General features: G+C 41.5%; 2 protein-coding genes across 15 annotated transcripts in view; one reads left to right on the top strand and one right to left on the bottom strand.

The window, feature by feature from the left end:
• The first annotated feature begins 1,118 nt into the window (after positions 1-1,118).
• LOC117262498 (NLR family CARD domain-containing protein 3-like) lies at positions 1,119-18,007 on the top strand. Of its 3 annotated transcripts, none has more exons than XM_033635497.2 (12): positions 1,119-1,302; positions 5,420-5,457; positions 5,680-5,851; positions 5,954-6,061; positions 6,205-6,312; positions 10,343-10,397; positions 10,532-10,760; positions 13,164-14,985; positions 15,087-15,254; positions 15,354-15,521; positions 15,618-15,664; positions 15,791-18,007. In XM_033635497.2, the coding sequence occupies exons 3-12, from the start codon at positions 5,706-5,708 to the stop codon at positions 16,333-16,335; spliced, it is 3,396 nt and encodes a 1,131-aa protein (XP_033491388.2). In that variant the 5' UTR covers positions 1,119-1,302; positions 5,420-5,457; positions 5,680-5,705; the 3' UTR covers positions 16,336-18,007. The 3 variants fall into 3 exon arrangements, with proteins under 3 accessions (XP_033491388.2, XP_078023679.1, XP_078023680.1); XM_078167553.1 differs by having other exon boundaries at positions 5,399-5,457; XM_078167554.1 differs by lacking the exon at positions 5,420-5,457.
• Positions 17,874-19,088, bottom strand: part of LOC117261996 (pleckstrin homology domain-containing family A member 7-like) — a 206,565-nt gene continuing 205,350 nt past the window's right edge. For all 12 annotated transcript variants that reach the window (XM_078167541.1, XM_078167543.1, XM_078167542.1 and 9 more), the window contains one exon: positions 17,874-18,309. In XM_078167541.1, the coding sequence (XP_078023667.1) occupies positions 18,284-18,309 (26 nt within the window). In that variant the 3' untranslated portion in view covers positions 17,874-18,283. The remainder of the gene's footprint in view (positions 18,310-19,088) is intronic.

Here is a 19,088-nt window from a genome sequence, read left to right as displayed (position 1 = left end):
CTGCTCAGATGAAACCAGTTGGAGCAGGAGGAGGAGCTTAAGAGTTTCTGAATCAGAGGAGAAAATGGTGGAAACACAAACAGGTCAGAGAAATATTCTGCAAACACTGGACGACAGAGAGGAAATTAAATGATACAGATGATGTCATCAGGGATACACAGGCACTACCTGTCTCCAACACCACCCCACCTCTGAGGCCTGGTGGAGGTCTCATCACGAGGACAGACTGGGAGGAAACAGGGACCACCTGTCTCCAACACCACCCCACCTCTCAGTGTGATGGAGTTTTTCATCTTAGTTTTCTTTATTAAATGTGCAGAAATGTGAAAGGGCCTGTTTTGGCTCTGATATTATGGGATGCTGAGCAGATTAAAACAGATAAAAACAGATTTCATCATCAGGCTGCAACAAAACAAACTGTGTAAAAAGTGAGTGTGTGTGAGCGCTGTCTGAAGGGGCGGTGAATAATTATATTTGTTAGTTAAATCACCGGATGAAACTATAAACTGTTCAATCAATTTTATTTATCAGTTGTTATAACAAACAGTTTTTAATATTTCACATTTTAATCTCTAAACTTTGCACGTAAACCAGTTTGAAGGTAATTAGGGACTGTTCTTTATTAATCAGAGCAGGGGTGTTGCTGGGGGAAATCCATGACCCTAACCCTCCACCATAAATCAGTGATTAGATTTTTGATGTTTGAAAGTTACAAGTTGAAAAAAGTCTCAGTTTTTTAGTCTTGTCGTGCAGATGGTTTATTTTTGGACAACTTTGAAATGAGACGTGGAATAAAGTGATTGTGATGAAATATCAGTATTTATTTATTTTTCCTGTCTCTCACACATGATGCGTCTGAGAACTGTCTGAAATACAACAATGACTTTTTAACAAAAGTGTAAATTTGTTGATTCTTAAAGAAACATGCCTTCATGTTTTTAAATAAATACAAAGTAGAGTCATTTAAATGTGTAAGCCCCTCCCCTCAGACAAAATAAAATCAGAAGTCCCTCCTCATTGGTTAACAAATTATTTGACACACCTCCCCATTTTAGCACCGCCCCTCCCCCTCCCACTTTTAAGTAACGAACTGTCCCTAAATTCCCGCCCCTTACTTCCGGATGTTTGTCTGTGTCTAAGGAAATGTCTCCAGTCACACAGCTTTACCCTACTCACACAGCTGGCTGCAGACACAGTTTAACCACGTGACCCCCCCATCTTGCGTCGGAGCATCACGTTACATCACGGAAGACACCGACACCGTCTCAGCGCCGTCTGTTACAGGGTGGAGTCGCTCAACAGGTAAGACTCACCTCTATTCATCTGACAGAAATAAAACGGGTTCATTCACACTGATGGTGTCAGATTAAAAACGAGTTCACTGCACAGGTTAATAACAGCTACAGACTGCGGTCACACACAGGCACACACACACAAACTGAGACACACTGAGACACACAGACAGAGACACACACTGAGCCACAGAGAGACAGACACACACACACACACACACTGACATAGTTCTAAGACAGTGATCTGTGTGAATGTGACCTCTCACCTACATATCAGGAGCTCTTAATGTCCGATCAGCTGTTTTCAGCTGTTTATCGGCTGTTAACTGGTTAAACCAGCGAGCCAATCAGATTAAATGACTCAGTAACAACTGAAATTATTGGTCACATTACTGACGAGTTAAAACAGAAAGGGAAACCAGCCCTGCGTTCCAATACCCATACTACCATACTATTTAGTACGCCAGAAAAAGAATTAGTGTGTCCCAATACATAGTATGTCAGATGCAGTATGCCAAAAGTACCAGGATGTTCTCCTACATCCGGTCACATTTCGCAGTATGCATGTCAGCATGCTTCTTTGGCCATTCTGACCCACAATCCTTTGTGCAGCGGAAGTTACGTCACACTTACTGAGCTGCGTGTACAACCAACGCCCACACTTCCTTTCATACATGGTTTATTTCATTTGAGATACTAAGACACTACATATTAGGACTGCATTGATCTGATTATATACTGTCACATATCATACAGTTTTGCAAGAACACGGTTACAACATTCAACTTTACTGTGATTACAGTATAATCAGTGTTAGGGTTCAACTATGACTACAATATAGAAGATTCTGCCAGTACAGGCAGTGGTGTAAGTGTGGTATAAATAATGAATGCATATGACTAAATATGAATACACTATGGGCCAGGTATGAGCAGTATAGACTAGTAAATATATAAATAGTAAAAGTCAAATACATATTAAGTAATGTAGTAAGAATGTGCAGGTATGTTACACTACAAATAAAAGTAATGTGAATGTAAGGCTGCTTCATGTGCAGACAGAATATAGTGCCAGCAGCTGCATAGCTGTAAATATATTCAACAACAAACATCTGCCAGCAACAGAGAGCTGTGTGTGAAGGGGTTAATGTGCCTACTGGTGACTAGTTCAATAGACAGGTCACTAATAATAGGCTTGGGACTGTTTATTAGAAACAACAACACACATGACGACATAACAGCAACAGAGCTCTCCAGCACCTCCGACGGTATGCATGACTCTGGCGAGCTCGACGAGAGGAGATTTGCTGCATCTCCGAAGTACAACAACACAAAATATTCAAATGTGGCGCTACGGACGGCGGTGGAAGTGAGCAAGAAGGTCGGAGTTCAGGGAGCAATGTGATGGCGGATGTAGTGTGTCCCAATAGTATGCATACTGCATACTACACTACATACTTTTAAGGGCAGCTGCAGTACATACTAAGAGTATATAGTAGAAGTATGCGATTTGGAATACAGGGTATCAGAGTCTGTGTCATGTGACCCTCCTGTTCCTCTGTCAGTTTACTCAGGCTGAATCTGTTATAATGTTTAATATATAGACTACATGTTATAATGTTTAATATATAGACAACATGTTATAATGTTTAATGTAGACTACATGTTATAATGTTTAATGTAGACTACATGTTATAATGTTTAATATATAGACTACATGTTATAATGTTTAATGTAGACTACATGTTATAATGTTTAATATATAGACTACATGTTATAATGTTTAATATATAGACTACATGTTATGATGTTTAATATATAGACTACATGTTATAATGTTTAATGTAGACTACATGTTATAATGTTTAATATATAGACTACATGTTATAATGTTTAATGTAGACTACATGTTATAATGTTTAATGTAGACTACATGTTATAATTAATATATAGACTACATGTTATAATGTTTAATGTAGACTACATGTTATAATGTTTAATGTAGACTACATGTTATAATTAATATATAGACTACATGTTATAATGTTTAATGTAGACTACATGTTATAATGTTTAATATATAGACTACATGTTATAATGTTTAATATATAGACTACATGTTATAATGTTTAATGTAGACTACATGTTTTAATGTTTAATGTAGACTACATGTTATAATGTTTAATATATAGACTACATGTTAAGATGTTTAATATATAGACTACATGTTATAATGTTTAATGTAGACTACATGTTATAATGTTTAACGTAGACTACATGTTAAGATGTTTAATATATAGACTACATGTTATGATGTTTAATGTAGACTACATGTTATGATGTTTAATATATAGACTGCATGTTATAATGTTTAATGTAGACTACATGTTAAGATGTTTAATATATAGACTACATGTTATGATGTTTAACGTAGACTACATGTTATGATGTTTAATATATAGACTACATGTTATGATGTTTAATATATAGACTACATGTTATAATGTTTAATGTAGACTACATGTTATAATGTTTAATGTAGACTACATGTTATAATGTTTAATATATAGACTACATGTTATAATGTTTAATGTAGACTACATGTTATAATTAATATATAGACTACATGTTATAATGTTTAATGTAGACTACATGTTATAATGTTTAATATATAGACTACATGTTATAATGTTTAATATATAGACTACATGTTATAATGTTTAATGTAGACTACATGTTTTAATGTTTAATGTAGACTACATGTTATAATGTTTAATATATAGACTACATGTTATAATGTTTAATGTAGACTACATGTTATAATGTTTAACGTAGACTACATGTTAAGATGTTTAATATATAGACTACATGTTATGATGTTTAATGTAGACTACATGTTATGATGTTTAATATATAGACTGCATGTTATAATGTTTAATGTAGACTACATGTTATGATGTTTAATATATAGACTACATGTTATGATGTTTAACGTAGACTACATGTTATGATGTTTAATATATAGACTGCATGTTATGATGTTTAATATATAGACTACATGTTATGATGTTTAATATATAGACTACATGTTATAATGTTTAATGTAGACTACATGTTATAATGTTTAATGTAGACTACATGTTATAATGTTTAATATATAGACTACATGTTATAATGTTTAATATATAGACTACATGTTATGATGTTTAATATATAGACTACATGTTATGATGTTTAATGTAGACTACATGTTATAATGTTTAATATATAGACTACATGTTATAATGTTTAATGTAGACTACATGTTATAATGTTTAATGTAGACTACATGTTATAATGTTTAATATATAGACTACATGTTATAATGTTTAATATATAGACTACATGTTATAATGTTTAATATATAGACTACATGTTATGATGTTTAATATATAGACTGCGTGTTATGATGTTTAATATATAGACTACATGTTATGATGTTTAATGTAGACTACATGTTATAATGTTTAATGTAGACTACATGTTATGATGTTTAATATATAGACTACATGTTATGTTTAATGCATTATCACCTGTAGTGACCACCTGTAGTGACGGCACAAACACCTCCCTTCATCATCAGTCTGAGGACAGCTCTGGGTGATCCCTTTCTGTTACTCACATACGCTGCCTCACACTCACATATGCACTTCATTACTGATTACTGACGCCACACATTTGTTTAATTGAACTCATGTTTTTGTTAATGAAGTATTATTCTCGTTGTTTTGTTTCCTGTTGTGTGGCAGCTGTTGATCGGGGCTGTGACTCTCACTCCAGCTGAATCCAGTTATTACAATGACAGACAAAGACAGTCTCACCATTTTGCTTCATTGTCTTTTGTAATAAAATATATTTTCTCTTGAACCCGAATGTGAATAATATCGGTGGCGTTTAAAACATGTTTTATACCAGTTAACAGCCAGCAGACATTTTGGAAAATGGCTGCTACGGCCCAATATCCAGATGTCTTTTAAATGTAGTAAACTATATAGGGACTGACTGAGATGCACTGAATAATATAAGATGATATTATTGATATCCTAATAATGATTTTATTCATTAAAGCCTCGCGCTCTCATTCTGCAGACATCTGTCTCTCCTCCAGATGGTGATGGTCCAGTTTGGTGAGTTGAATTTTGAACATGGTCTGTTCAGATATGTGGGAACATTTCAAATGTTTAGACTTTAATGTGGCCATAATGAACTGTAAGCACCATGTAGGAGAGAGAACAAATACTACTGAACTACTGCTCCTGTAGTAACTGTAGTACCTACTACTGCTGAAACTAATTATACTGAACAAAATCTAAATGTGAACAGAACTAAATATAACTTTGCTCTTTAAGAAACAAACTAAGGTCTTACCTTCAAAATGGACACTGCTAAAGAGACTGAAAATGATCCTGACGGGTCGCAGCTGCCTCCATTGTCCTGTCTGTCCATGAAAAGTGGTGCCTCCATGGAGTATCCTCTGTGCTTCAGAAAACACGCTGCTGCTGCTGCTGCTGCTGCTGCTGGGTTCGTACACGTCTGTTCTGGGCTAAATATCTTTACAACCACTGACAACATGTCTGTGAAAACTGATCATAATGGGAATAAAACATTTTTCTGTCTCATCAGCTCAGCAGATTTTGATAAATCAGGCCTCCCTGCCTCGTCCTGTCTGTCCTTGAAAAGTGATGCTTCGATGGAGTATCCTCTGCACTTCAAAATGGACACTGCTGATGGGTACGTATAGTCTGTTCTAGGTTGAGCTGTATGAGCTATGCTAAGTGAAATATCTTTAAACCACTGGCATTAGACATTTCCATGAAAACTGTTGCAGACAATTAATGAGACTAAAACCTGACTTTGTCTTTCTTTCTCATCAGCTCAGTTAATTCTGACAAATCAGACCTCCCTGCGTCGTCCTGTCTGTCCGTGAAAAGTGATGCCTCCATGGAGTATCCTCTGCACTTTAAAAAAGACGCCACTGATGGGTACATACACGTCTGTTCTGAGTTTAGCTGTGGTAGCTATGCTAAGAGCAATACAGCCACTGGTGTTGTCTTTCTTTCTTTTTCTTTCTTTCTTTCTTTTTTTCTTTCTCATCAGCTCAGTTAATTTTGATAAATCAGACGTGTCTTCCTCGTCTTCCATGAAAACTCGTCATGACCTCACCACGAGAGATGCTAACATGTACAAAAACTTTGTTCTGTTTTTAGACAGACTTTATTTTGTCAGTTCACTTATTTACTAATGTGTTTTATTTATCCCAGTGCAGTTTAAAATGTGTCACTGTCTGATGTTAATAACTGTTTCCTGTCACCTGAAGTAGAGCTTAGATTCTCTGCCCCCTCTGGCGGGCCCAGGCCGGGCCAGTCATGATGTTTTTTTTTTTGTGTGTTTTTTTTAAAGCTATGATTTGATAATGAAATGTTATAGGCTATGTGTGCATTATAAAAAGTAAAATTAAACCACACTTTGTATGACACATAAAGTTACAACAAAGTTAGTTACAATGTTGCAACATTGTGCGCGCACAGCCCTTCACCACCTGTCTCCCAGTCCCCACGCTCGACAGCCTTGCATCACAAAATGGAGCTTCAGGATGCAAAGAAGAAGTTAATATCTGGGGAATTAACACTCTCCAACTGCGCTGGAAAGTCTGAGGTATGGAGCACCTTCAAGTTAGTTGTGAACACCAGTGACAACATGTGCGTCGGCTTTGCCAAGTGCATGAAGTGCGACGTACTGATAACTTATGACAGTAAAAAGACGGGGACCTCAACACTGAATCGGCACATGAAGAAGGCCTGCCATGGCAAAAAAGATGAAAGTCAGCCGTCAATGTCCTCATTTGTGACAACTGAGAAAAACATCCCACTGAGAGTGAAGCAAGCCATTACTGAAAAATGTGTGGAGTTTTGCTGCAGGGATATACGGCCATTTAATGTTGTCAGTGGAGAGGGCTTCCAAGCGTTAGCTCAAGAACTGATAAATGTTGGTGCCACACATGGTCGTGTATCAGCCCTGTCAGTCTTGCCTCATCACAGCACCATTTCCAAAACATGTTTAGAAAAGGCAGATGAAAAGAGAGAGGCTTTCACACAGCGGCTCAAGGATGTGCTGAAGACCGGAGATGTTGGAATGAGCACGGATATGTGGACTGACGACTATCGGAAGCTCAGCTACATGGCAATAATGTGCCATTATGCGACCCCCGACTTCATCTTAGTTGGAAAAACGCTGACCACAGCCGCGTTTCCCGCAGAGGATGCCAAAACGGAGAAAAACATAAGACGGGAAATAGTTAACCTGCTGGTTAACAGATTTGGCCAGGACCCCCTCTCCCTGAGCCGAATTGTGTGGGTGACAGATCAAGGCAGCAACATTATCAAAGCCCTGGAGCCATACAAGAGGCTGTCTTGTATGTGTGTATGTGTGTGTGTGTGTGTGCACTTTGTCTGTGTGTGTGCGTGTGTACGTGCGCATTGGGGTGAAACTCCGCCGTGTGCGATACAGACGGCAGAGGAGAATTGTAAACAGCGGTGCGCCGCTGCTAGTTGCATATAGGGGAAACACTGCTCTTTTTGGTACGAGTTCTTCTGGGTCATCGTGTACAGTTGCTTCGCCTTCAGGACTCTCTCCAGCAGCCATTCTCGCCTCTAAACTTTTCTATATACTCTCACTCTCGCCCGCTCAAGCGCGCCTGTGGTGTGCAGCGGTGAAATGGGTCCCTGCTGAAACACTTTCCCGCCACGCACGTTTCGGACGTTGTTTGGGCTATTTACCGGTATTGCGGTATATGAAAAATTCATATCATAACGAAAATAAATACCATTTTTCGGTACGAACCGGTATACCGCCCAGCCCTAACGGATGCCCTATCCGAAAACGCACCAGATATTGGAGAGACCATATCTGCTGCCAAAACACTTGTGAGGTATGTAAAACAATCTGGCCTGGATGCTCAGTTGTCAAAGACAGTGCTACAAATGTCGGACACCAGATTTAGCACTGTTTACCTCACCCTCAAGTCAGTGCAGGACATCTACCCGGAGCTACGTGCAAAACTGGAGACGTGTGGAGAACTTGAGCGCATCGAAAATATTGCACCAGACATGCTGAGCTTTTTGGTCAGTTTTTTGCAGCCATTCTACGATGCGCAGAGAGAGCTGGGAAGCGACAAATATGCCACCTTGAACCTGGCTTGCCTCTGGCTTGAAAAACTGAAAAGACACTGCCGGCCCTCTCCCACAGATTCCCAGCAACAAGCCTTTGTGCTCCAGAGACATGCAGAGTTACTTGCGCAAAAAATCAAACTTGACATACTACACAAAGTTGCTCTTTTTCTCTGGCCCAAATTCAACCAACTGAGGATGATGTCAGCTGAAGAGATTGCTGAAGTACATGCTCACGTCCGCACCATGCTCTTGCCAACGATGGGGGAGGAGGAGGAAGATGCTGCAGCAGAAGAGACTGACAGGCCGGAGAGGGACACCGGCTTTACGCCGCCAAAAGCCAAAGCCAAGAGAGACTTTTCAGAGTGGGAGAACTAACATGTTGATTTTGAATCACATGAGGATGAAGCACGTATTTATATGGTGGACAGCCGCAGCACTAAGCAATTGTTACGGACTAGTCAAGTCTAAGGATGTCAACAGCTCAGATGAGAGGCTAGCCCTAACCTGGAGTGTGATTGAAGGAAACAAATGGAGGAAAGAACGGAACAGCGGACTGGTTTGCCAGGCATGAGAAACAATACAGGTAGGCCAGCTTACCAGGTCCGCAGGCTAGGTGCATTCAGAGGCTGGTCAGTCAGTCCAGGCACCGCCAGCTCTGGCCGCGGCTCCCGGTGAGCGGCGAGCTCCGTCCTGGCTCTTCCCAATAGTTCAGTTTTTTTTTTGTAGTTAAATTGGATCCGAAAACAAACATAAACTGGTTTCGCTCTCACAGAGTCTGTGGCTTGGCTGGGTGGGTGTAGCTGTCGTCCTCTTCAGCGGCACTTTCAAAAATGGAGGGACTCCTCATGACATGGAAGCAAACATTTTCCTCTGCCGCGCTCACACACCTGAATGTTGTCACCTCATTAACTAACTCCAGAGGGTGCGTGCGCACCTCAATGATGTGACGTAAACAAACACAGCTCAACCATACCTTTATTTCTCAGTGGTCCAACCAGTCCAAAACGTAAATGAAAGGAAAAGTAAAAGAAAAGAGGAACTATAATCCCCCTATCACTCCTAACACAATCGCCACACTTTCTCCGCAGGTTCAGAGCTGCATGTCCGATCTGATGACCCCGGGGGCCGGGCCAGCCAGTCCATCTCTTTTGGAGTGTTTAAATCGGCTTAATTTAGCCTGTTCTTTTTGGATTTAGTTTTATTTGTTTTGAATACAACTTATTATGTACTATTTATTCTATTTATCATAGCCTAAATGCAAAATTCATGTGCATAATAGCCATATTTGTTTGAGCTTTTTTGTTTATTGCAACCTGAGCGTTTGCACTGTCTAATTCATTTATTTTGAAGACAATCTATTTTTCTATTATAAATAAGTGAATATGTATGTGTGTGTGCGACGTGCGTGCAAGCATGGGCCAGGCAGCCAGTCAATCTCCTCTCTTTTGGAGTGTTTAAATCGGCTTAATTTAGCCTGTTCTTTTTGGATTTTGTTTTATTCGTTTTGAATATATTTTATTATGTTCTATTTATAACTGTTCATTTTTTTTGTTTGACCTTGGGATCCTAAAATAAACACCTGTTTTAATACCTTCCGTGTTGCGCCATTCATTAAGATCCCATATTTCTGTCATTCAAATAACAAGAATTGTGGGTTAATACTCTTAATTATAACAGCCAACTTATTGAAAAATGTCGGGTTTAAATTGGGCTCGGGCCCATAATTACAGTTAATTGGATGGGCCGGGCCGGGCCGGGCCGGGCCGGGCCCGGACATAACGGTCTGAATTTGAACACACCTGATTCACTTAATAAAATCAAATCATCTTGTGTTCATCATCAGGGACCGACAGGACGGTTCAGGATCAACAGAGATGGATGGAAACACCATATTTAAAGTAGGTCATCTGTCTGTTCTGACGTCGTGAGGGCAACCTACATGTCGTCTGTTTGAAGAATCTGTTGTTGGAGAATAAGTTGGTCCGAGCTAACGAGGATCTGAGCCCTCACTCATTCTTCTTTATCGTTACAGCTGGTGGAAGAACACAGTAAGAAGATTTTGCTGCGTGAGCTGAACAGATATAAAAAGATTCTCTTCCCACATCTGTCACAACCTTCAGAGTGTGACCGGCAGGACGAAGACAGTTTGACGACTGAAAACAAAAAGGAAGACAGCAGTGCCAGTGAAGGAGCTCTAAAGATCGCTCTACATGTCTTAAAGGAAATGAACCAAAGAGAACTCGCTAACCAACTGGAGAAGCGTAAGTACCAAGAGAACGAACAAATCAAGTAAGATGTCATCATAAAAGGTCATATCTGACAGAGTATCTAAAATGTTTGTTTTAGGAACATAATTGTATCTGGTGTTTTTCCCCAAAATGTTGAGAACGAAAGAAAAATATTCCATCAAAGGTTACGATGTCGTAACCCTGGTTCCATCAGCACAGGCAGAGCCTCTACTGTCCTCTACAATAGCTAATACTCTCCTCCAATCATGAGCAAGCATTTACAAACTGAAATTTGCATAAATATAGCCGGCCAATCAGGACATGTCTGCCTGAAAGCATGCGGACCCCACATTATATAAAGGAGTACCAAGACACTGTCCATCATACCTACACCCTCTTCAGCAGCAGCATAGAAGGGCCTCGAGGTAGAGGGCGGAGCCTGTGGTAATAGAACTAAGGTTACAGTACTATAACCTTTGTTCTATCTCACACAGGCTCCGCCCTCTACTGGACTCTATAGGTACAGTGGGTGGAGCATGACATAATGTTGACCCAGCCACACAGATACTGACGGGCTAAATATGACCCAAAATATGAAAACACTCTTCAAGATGAAGTGAGGAACTCTGCAGCTCCACAGAACCGCCACATTTAATCAAATCACATTTATACTGCTGCAGATTTAACTTTGTTCAGTCTTGTTCTGTTCGCATTTTTTTCACTGCCAAACTGTTTCTCAGTTTCTGCGTCATGGCTAATCTTATCATGCTCCAGGTGTCATATTAGCACCTCTTTTTACTCTCTCTTTGTAGTACGGAAAAGGCAACCAAACATTTGACAACCCCCCTGACACCATGGCATGCTCCTGAGCTATAACTGCTACAACCACGTTTACTGCAACACTACAATGAAAAAAAACAACAACCCGCTGAACCCAAAGGGTCCCGCCGCTTCACCTGTCAGGGGCTTGTGCTCTCACACAAACAATTACACACCAGCTGACACTCACCTGAATGCACTGGCACGCCAAAGTCACAAAACAGTTAACCATTAAACTTTAAGTCAGATTGCATCTACCAAGTAGCAAAAAAAACAAACAAACAGTAAAAGCTTCTGATTTACATGTTAAAAGAAAGGTCTGTCTGCGCCGACTCTCACTTTAAGATTGGAGAAAAAAACGCCCCGGCTGCTTGTATTTCTTTCAACCAATCACAATTGTTCTGGGCGGTGCCACAGCAATGGTGCGCTTGCAAAAATATTGCCGGGGGGAAACAGGTTTTAGTGTAACACGCCCACAATAATATCACCTACAGGACGTGAACCATGACAGAAAAATGGCTACATCCCTGCAAGATCAAACACAGCAAAAGTTAGTAAAGGACGTGTTGAAAACGGTTGAAAACTGCTACACAACTGGAGGTGATCGGGCGGGACTTCAGCGGGTGGCTCGTTCCGCCCAATGAGAGGCTGATCTATGCAGCGAACTTCTGCCCACGCAGACTACCAACGAAGCAGCGAGGGAAGTGGGAGTGGTCAGTGCTCCGTACTGCCGTACCTCTCTTCTCCTCTCTGCTGCACTACTACGCCTCGTCTCATCTCCTGTTGGTAAAGTGGCGAGTGGCAGGCGGCGGCGGCGGCTGTGATCTCTCCTCCTCTAGTGTCTGATGAGATCGATCCATAAATCCTTCCACCAGGACGGGGGTTCCCCGCAGGTCAGTCCCAGCTACAGGTGACGGGAGCCTACGGTGACATCACACCGCCTGTTTTGAATCAGGTTAATAATTTGGCCGATACTTCTGTCCAAAATGTCGTTCTTAGATGAGCGGGGACATTTAGCTGAAGGAAACCAGCAAAACGCACAACACACCCAATTTTCAGCAGCCACAGGAGAGCCCAACACGGCTGGCTGCACATGATCATCACCAGCGGGGGGTCCTGGCAGAGGACTCCCGCAGGACGCTGATGCAACGAAGAAAAGCATCACATCCCTCCACTGCTGGCGTCTAAACATGGGCAGCATCCACCAGGCCTCACATGCTAGTGGCTACTGAACGCAGCTTCCTGTGCGGTCTGCAATGAGACACTGATGAGGAATCCTAAAGTGGTGACTGGTCCGTGGAGAAAGCTGATCAGTGAACACTTCACTGTTGCTAGAGAACAGGATGATGGACAGTGTTGTGGTACTTCATGATATACTCTGGGATCTGTACATAGGCACATTCTGATTCGCCAGCTACATTTATGTAAATTTAAGTGAGTGGATGCATGCTTGTGATTGGAGGAGAGTATTAGCCATAGAGTCCAGAGAGAGGGCGGAGCTTGTGTAAGAGAGGTTTGTAATGCCAAATGAACTTTTGAGGCAACAAATTCATTTTGAGGTTTCGTCACTGACAAGAACACATCAACATTTTATCCTTATCTTCTTTGTACCACCAGACATTTATGGCGAGCTCGATGTCTGCCAGCGCAGACTCCGACACAGACTGAAGAAGTTTGAATACATTTATGAGGGCGTGGCTCAACAAGGCACCCAGACACTTCTCAACAAGGTGTACACTGAGCTCTACATCACCGAGGGAGTCAGTGGGACTGTTAATAATGAACATGAGGTCCAGCAGATTGAGGCTGCGACCAGAAGACGAACAGCAGAAGACAAGCCAATCAAATGTGAAGACATCTTTAAGCCGCTGCTCGGACAGGTCAGATTCATCAGAACCGTTCTGACTCAAGGAATCGCTGGCATCGGAAAAACCATCTCTGTGCAGAAATATAACCTGGAGTGGGCAGAGGGAAGAGTTAACCAGGATATCCAGCTCCTGGTTAATCTTCCATTTCGGGAGCTGAATCTCATGAAGGAGCACCACTTCACACTGACGCAGCTTCTTCATCATTTTCTCACAGAAGCCAGAGAAACAGGGATTTCAGATTTTGGCAAATACAAGCTGGTGCTGATATTTGATGGGTTGGACGAGTGTCGGCTTCCCCTGGACTTTGACCACAATGAGCCCTGCCGCAGTGCCTCAGAGCCAACTTCACTGGATTCACTACTGACGGATCTGATCCGGGGGAACCTGCTGCCATCTGCACACATCTGGATTACCTCCAGACCTGCGGCTGCCAAACGCATCCCGGTCGATCTCGTTGACCGTGTGACAGAGATACGAGGGTTCAACGACCCCCAGAAGGACGAGTACTTCAGGAAGAAGATCCCTGATGAAATCATGGCTGAGAGAGTCATCTCACATGTCAAGTCAACCAGGAGCCTCCATATAATGTGTCACATTCCCGTCTTCAGCTGGATATCTGCCACTGTTCTGCAGAGGATCTTAGAAGAAACAGAAAAGAGGAAAGACTATGATGCAGGAGGAGAAATGCCAAAGACTCTGACACAAATGTACACGTATTTCCTGGTTTACAACTTCATGATCAGAACACAGAAGTATTCAGCAGGACACGATGCCTCTGAAACACAGTCCCAGGTGAAAATGAACGAAGAAATGGTCTTGAAGCTTGGAAAACTGGCCTTCGAGCACCTGATGAAAGGCAACATGATCTTCTATGAGAGCGAACTGAGCGAATACAACATCAACGTCACTGATGCTGCGACATATTCAGGAGTGTTCACAGAGATCTCAGAGCATGACTTCGGACTTCATCTGGGGAGGGTCTACTGCTTTGTCCATCTCAGCATTCAGGAGTTTTTTGCTGCGATATACATTTTTCACAGATTCATCTGCTTCAATCAGAACGTGCTGGAACCAGGCAAAGCCACCACTGTCCAGGAGACTCCCAGCAATGTGTCCAACCTTCTGAAGAGTGCAGTGGATCAGGCCCTGCAGAGTGAGAACGGACACCTGGATCTCTTCCTGCGTTTCCTTCTCGGCCTCTCACAAACATCCAATCAGACTATGTTGAAGAGAGTTCTGACCACGATGAGGAGCAGTTCACCAAGAAACAAGGAAACTGCCGAGTACATCAAAGAGAAGATCCAGCAAAATCCCTCTCCAGAGAGATGCATCAATCTCTTCCACTGCCTCAGTGAGTTGAACGATCAGTCTCTTGTGGAGGAAATCCAGAACTACCTGAGCTCTGGGAATTTGTCAGAGACGCAGCTGTCACCATCACAGTGGTCTGCTCTTGTCTTTGTGCTGCTGACCTCAAAGGAAGAGTTGGATGAGTTTGAATTGAGGAAATACTCAAGATCAGAGGAGGGTCTTCTGAAGATGTTACCAGTGATCAAAGAATCCAGAGTGGCCTTGTGAGTAAACAGCAATGTCATCAATGTACGACCAGATCGCTTCCTTTCTATTAAAATTCAGCAAATGATGCTAATATGTTCAATTGTCTTTCATTTTGAAGGCTTAAAGAATGTAACCTCACAGAGAAATGCTGCAGAGAACTTGGAGCCGTTCTGAGCAGCTCGTGTCTGATGGAGTTGGACCTGAGTGACAATGAACTGAAAGACTCTGGAGTAGAGCTGCTGTCTGCTGGACTGGCAAGTTCAACATGTCGGCTGGAAAAACTGAGGTTTGTTTAACAAACCGAACACACGGTCGAATTTGGTGAATACGATTTCTTATTAGATTCTGTGAATTATTTTAAGTTTGTTTTACTCTCTAATGTCAGGCTGCCGTTCTGTGGGATCACAGAGATTGGTTGTAGCTTTTTGGCTGCAGCTCTGAGGTCCAACCCCGCCCACCTGAAGGAACTGGACCTGAGTTATAATCATCCAGGCCAACAGGGGACGGAGCTGCTGTCCAGTTTACAGGAGGACATTGAACAGCTCACTGTCAAGTAACTTTAAGTTCAGTGGCACAGATTGTTTTATTTTGTTCTGTCAATCAGTTAAGCACTTTTTACTCATCAGATGTCCTATGTGATTTTTCCTAGCTTGAACGACAATGCAGAGTGCTACTTGAAGTCAGCTCTGAAGAAATGTAAGTCAGTTTTTTTAAAAAGAAATTGATGACAAGTGTATACTGTGTACATATATATATATATATATATATATATATATATATATATAATATTACATATAACGTATGCTATTTGTGTTTCATCAGATGCGCATGAGCTGACTTTGGATCAGAATACTGCCAATTCACACCTGTCTTTCTCTGAAGACAACAAAAAAGTGAACCTGGTGGAAACAGCTCAGCCTTATCCAGACAACCCAGAGAGATTTTCAGAGTGGGCACAAGTTCTGAGTGAAGAGGGTCTTTCCTCTCGGTGCTACTGGGAGGTGGAGTGGACTGGGGATAAGACAGGTATAGGTGTGTCTTACAAAGGAATCAACAGGAAAGCAAAAGGTACTGAAGGTATCTTTGGCTACAATAATCAGTCCTGGAGTTTGCGCTGCTGTCACGGTAAATACACAGCCTGGCACAACAGCGATGCGTCCACAGATATCCCCCGTGTCCTCGACTCCAAAAGGGTCGGTGTGTTCTTAGACTGGTCAGCTGGCACTCTGTCCTTCTACGCTGTATCGTCAAACACCATGACTCATCTGCACACTTTCCACACTAAATTCTCTGAGCCAGTGTATCCAGGCTTCAGACTGAGCTACACAGACTCCTTCTTTATTCTGTGCCAGCCTGAATACTGTTAAATACCCCAAAATATTCAGTGCACATGTTCATAAAATATGAACACAGAATAAATGAAGGCTGGGGAAAAAAGCTTATTGTGTAAACATTTTTAGGAAGATAAAGGGATTTTAGGGGGCTTTGTGTCTAACATGCTGTTTGTTTGTATTATTATTATCTATATTAAGGTTTCCTATCAAGTTAGAGTTCTGTAGCAGAGCTCTCTCTGGTGGCAAGTCACTCAGAAAGGTCTACTGTACTGCACTTCTATATATCTGCACTTATATATCTGCACTTATATATCTGCACTTCTATATATCTGCACTTCTATATATCTGCACTTATATATCTGCACTTATATATCTGCACTTCTATATATCTGCACTTTTCTAGTCTTCCAATGACTCAAAGTGCTTTTGCACTACGAGACACATTCACACATTCACACACACATAGCAGTTTGGGGGGATTGAACCACCGATCTTGAGATTAGTAGACAACCCACTCTGCCTCCTGAGCCACAGTGACGCCCCCTAGTGTGTAGGGTTTAGTGGCATATAGCAGTAACGCCGGATTTCCACTGGATGTGTGTCCGTTGCGGAACGGCAGCGCTGGTTATCCGCTGCGTGCTCCGCCGTCCATCAATACCCACCGGCTGCGTTTGCTGTGCGGAGCGCTGCAGCTCCGACAGAAGACATCTGGGTGCACCTCCATGATTAACATCTCCTCGTCCATGGTGTCAACGGGGTGAAATGATGTCTGAAAACCTCTGACCTGTTGACTTCAGGCCTGCCTACGCCCATTATGACGTTTTCAAGGTGTAGTGCAGGGAAATATGATCCGCCGTGAACACTGTGTATTTTATTTTGAAAATTAACTGGATGTTTTATTGTGTTTCTGTGCACGACTTCCTGCCCCGCATGATCTGCTCTGTGCTGAATTGCTGCGTTGTGCTCCGGCATCCAGCAAAAATAGAAGTCCTGCATATCTGTGGCGGAGGGCTCCGGAGTGCCGCTGCCGTGCCGGAGCGCAGACGCAACCAACACGCATCTGGTGGAAATAGGCCGTAAAAAGAGCTGCAGATGACAACAGACTGAAACTTCTCCCATGTCGAGCAGGAGAAATACAGTGGCCAACACAAAAACACAACTCTCCTTGTCTGGAGTCAGTGTTTGGTTTGTCCAATCAGGGCTACTGGAGAAACAACATGGTGGGAAATACAATCACTCTTAGTGTCAGGTGTTCACACATGACTGCAAATATAGTTATGAATATTATATATCTGCTGATAGCTCCCCCTGCAGCGGTTAGCCACAACATTAAAACCACTGACAATCATCATGTTACAGTAGGTTTCCTTTGGTCCTGACGTTCATGTGGATCCCACCTGAGGCTCCGCCCACCCAAACACTGTTAGAATCACCGTCACCTCGACAGCTGTCTTTCCAACAATATTCAATAAGCAGTCAATGTAAAGATGTATGGATTATACTCTGAAACAAGAGTGACTTGAACGTGTGAAGGAAACATACACCAGATATGAACTTTATGTTACCAACTATTTATTTTGTGAAATGTTCATGTTATTATTAATGTTCATATTAAACTGTGAAGAAGTGTGATCACTGTTACATAGAAAATATACAGTAGAAGTGAAACAAGCAGTGAAATAAATAAAGGATTAATTTCAAACATTCCTGATCTGAACATGTTTCTTTCATTTCTCTTTTTTATTCACTCATAAAAACACAAACCAAACTGCAGATTAAAAAAAAGCTCTTCACTCCTGTTATAAATTATTGTTGCTTCATTGTGTGAGTGCAGAAAGAAAAAACTATGGATCAAAACTCAAAGACGTGTGATGTCCTCACTCAGAGACAGAGATGTGTTAAAAGTGAATCAGTTAGTCGGCAGCTGAAGAACGATCAGATCCTTTGTCTTCTGTCTGGTTGTGTCGGTCGTTCCTGCAGGTCAGAGCTCTGCAGCTTTAGCTTTAGCTGAGGAGGAAACACAATCAACATGTCAGTGTTTGTTCTTCTGTCACGAAATACACACATCTTCAATTTACATCAGAGCTACTTCTGCAAATTAAACACATTTAACTTTCAATAGAATTTTGTCATTTGTTTAAAATTTGTGTCCAGAAGATTTCACAAAGACAAACTGCTCCCAGGGGACAATGTCCCGCAACTGTTTAGTTTTGTGTTGTAAATCTGGTACCTGAAGGAAACCTGGCTCAAATATTATCTTGACATATAATGTGTATTTGAATCTGACAAATTAAAACAAAATCATTGACTGCAGACTGAAATAAAATACTGTTATTCTGATAAATACAAACCACTGAACAGTATCAATGTCATTATTCCTGCAAGAGTTCAATCAAGATATTACATAGAAAACACACACACACACACACACACACACCGCCTGCACATACACGAGCGAGCGCCACATTTAACCAGAGCAGCTCTTTAAGATCCCAGAGCCCAGAGGAAACCTGAAGCTGGAACATCACCCAAAACACAAACACCAGGACTGTGCACAGATTCAGTCAGACAAGAAACTCTGAAACCAAACTATAAAATGTTCAGACAGAGGTGAACAGGATATACCATGATGTGTTTTAGCTCCTCTATAATAATAATGATCTCCTGCTCCAAACTCAGGTCATGAACGTGATTAAAAATATCTGGTTACATTTTGGAGGTTCAATCAGGAAAGGGCAGTAGAGGAGACACACACACACACACACACACACACACACACACACACA

This window comes from Epinephelus lanceolatus, chromosome 5 (genome assembly GCF_041903045.1).
Source record: "Epinephelus lanceolatus isolate andai-2023 chromosome 5, ASM4190304v1, whole genome shotgun sequence".
NCBI lineage: Eukaryota > Metazoa > Chordata > Actinopteri > Perciformes > Serranidae > Epinephelus > Epinephelus lanceolatus.
This window is presented reverse-complemented; position numbering and strand designations above follow the sequence as displayed.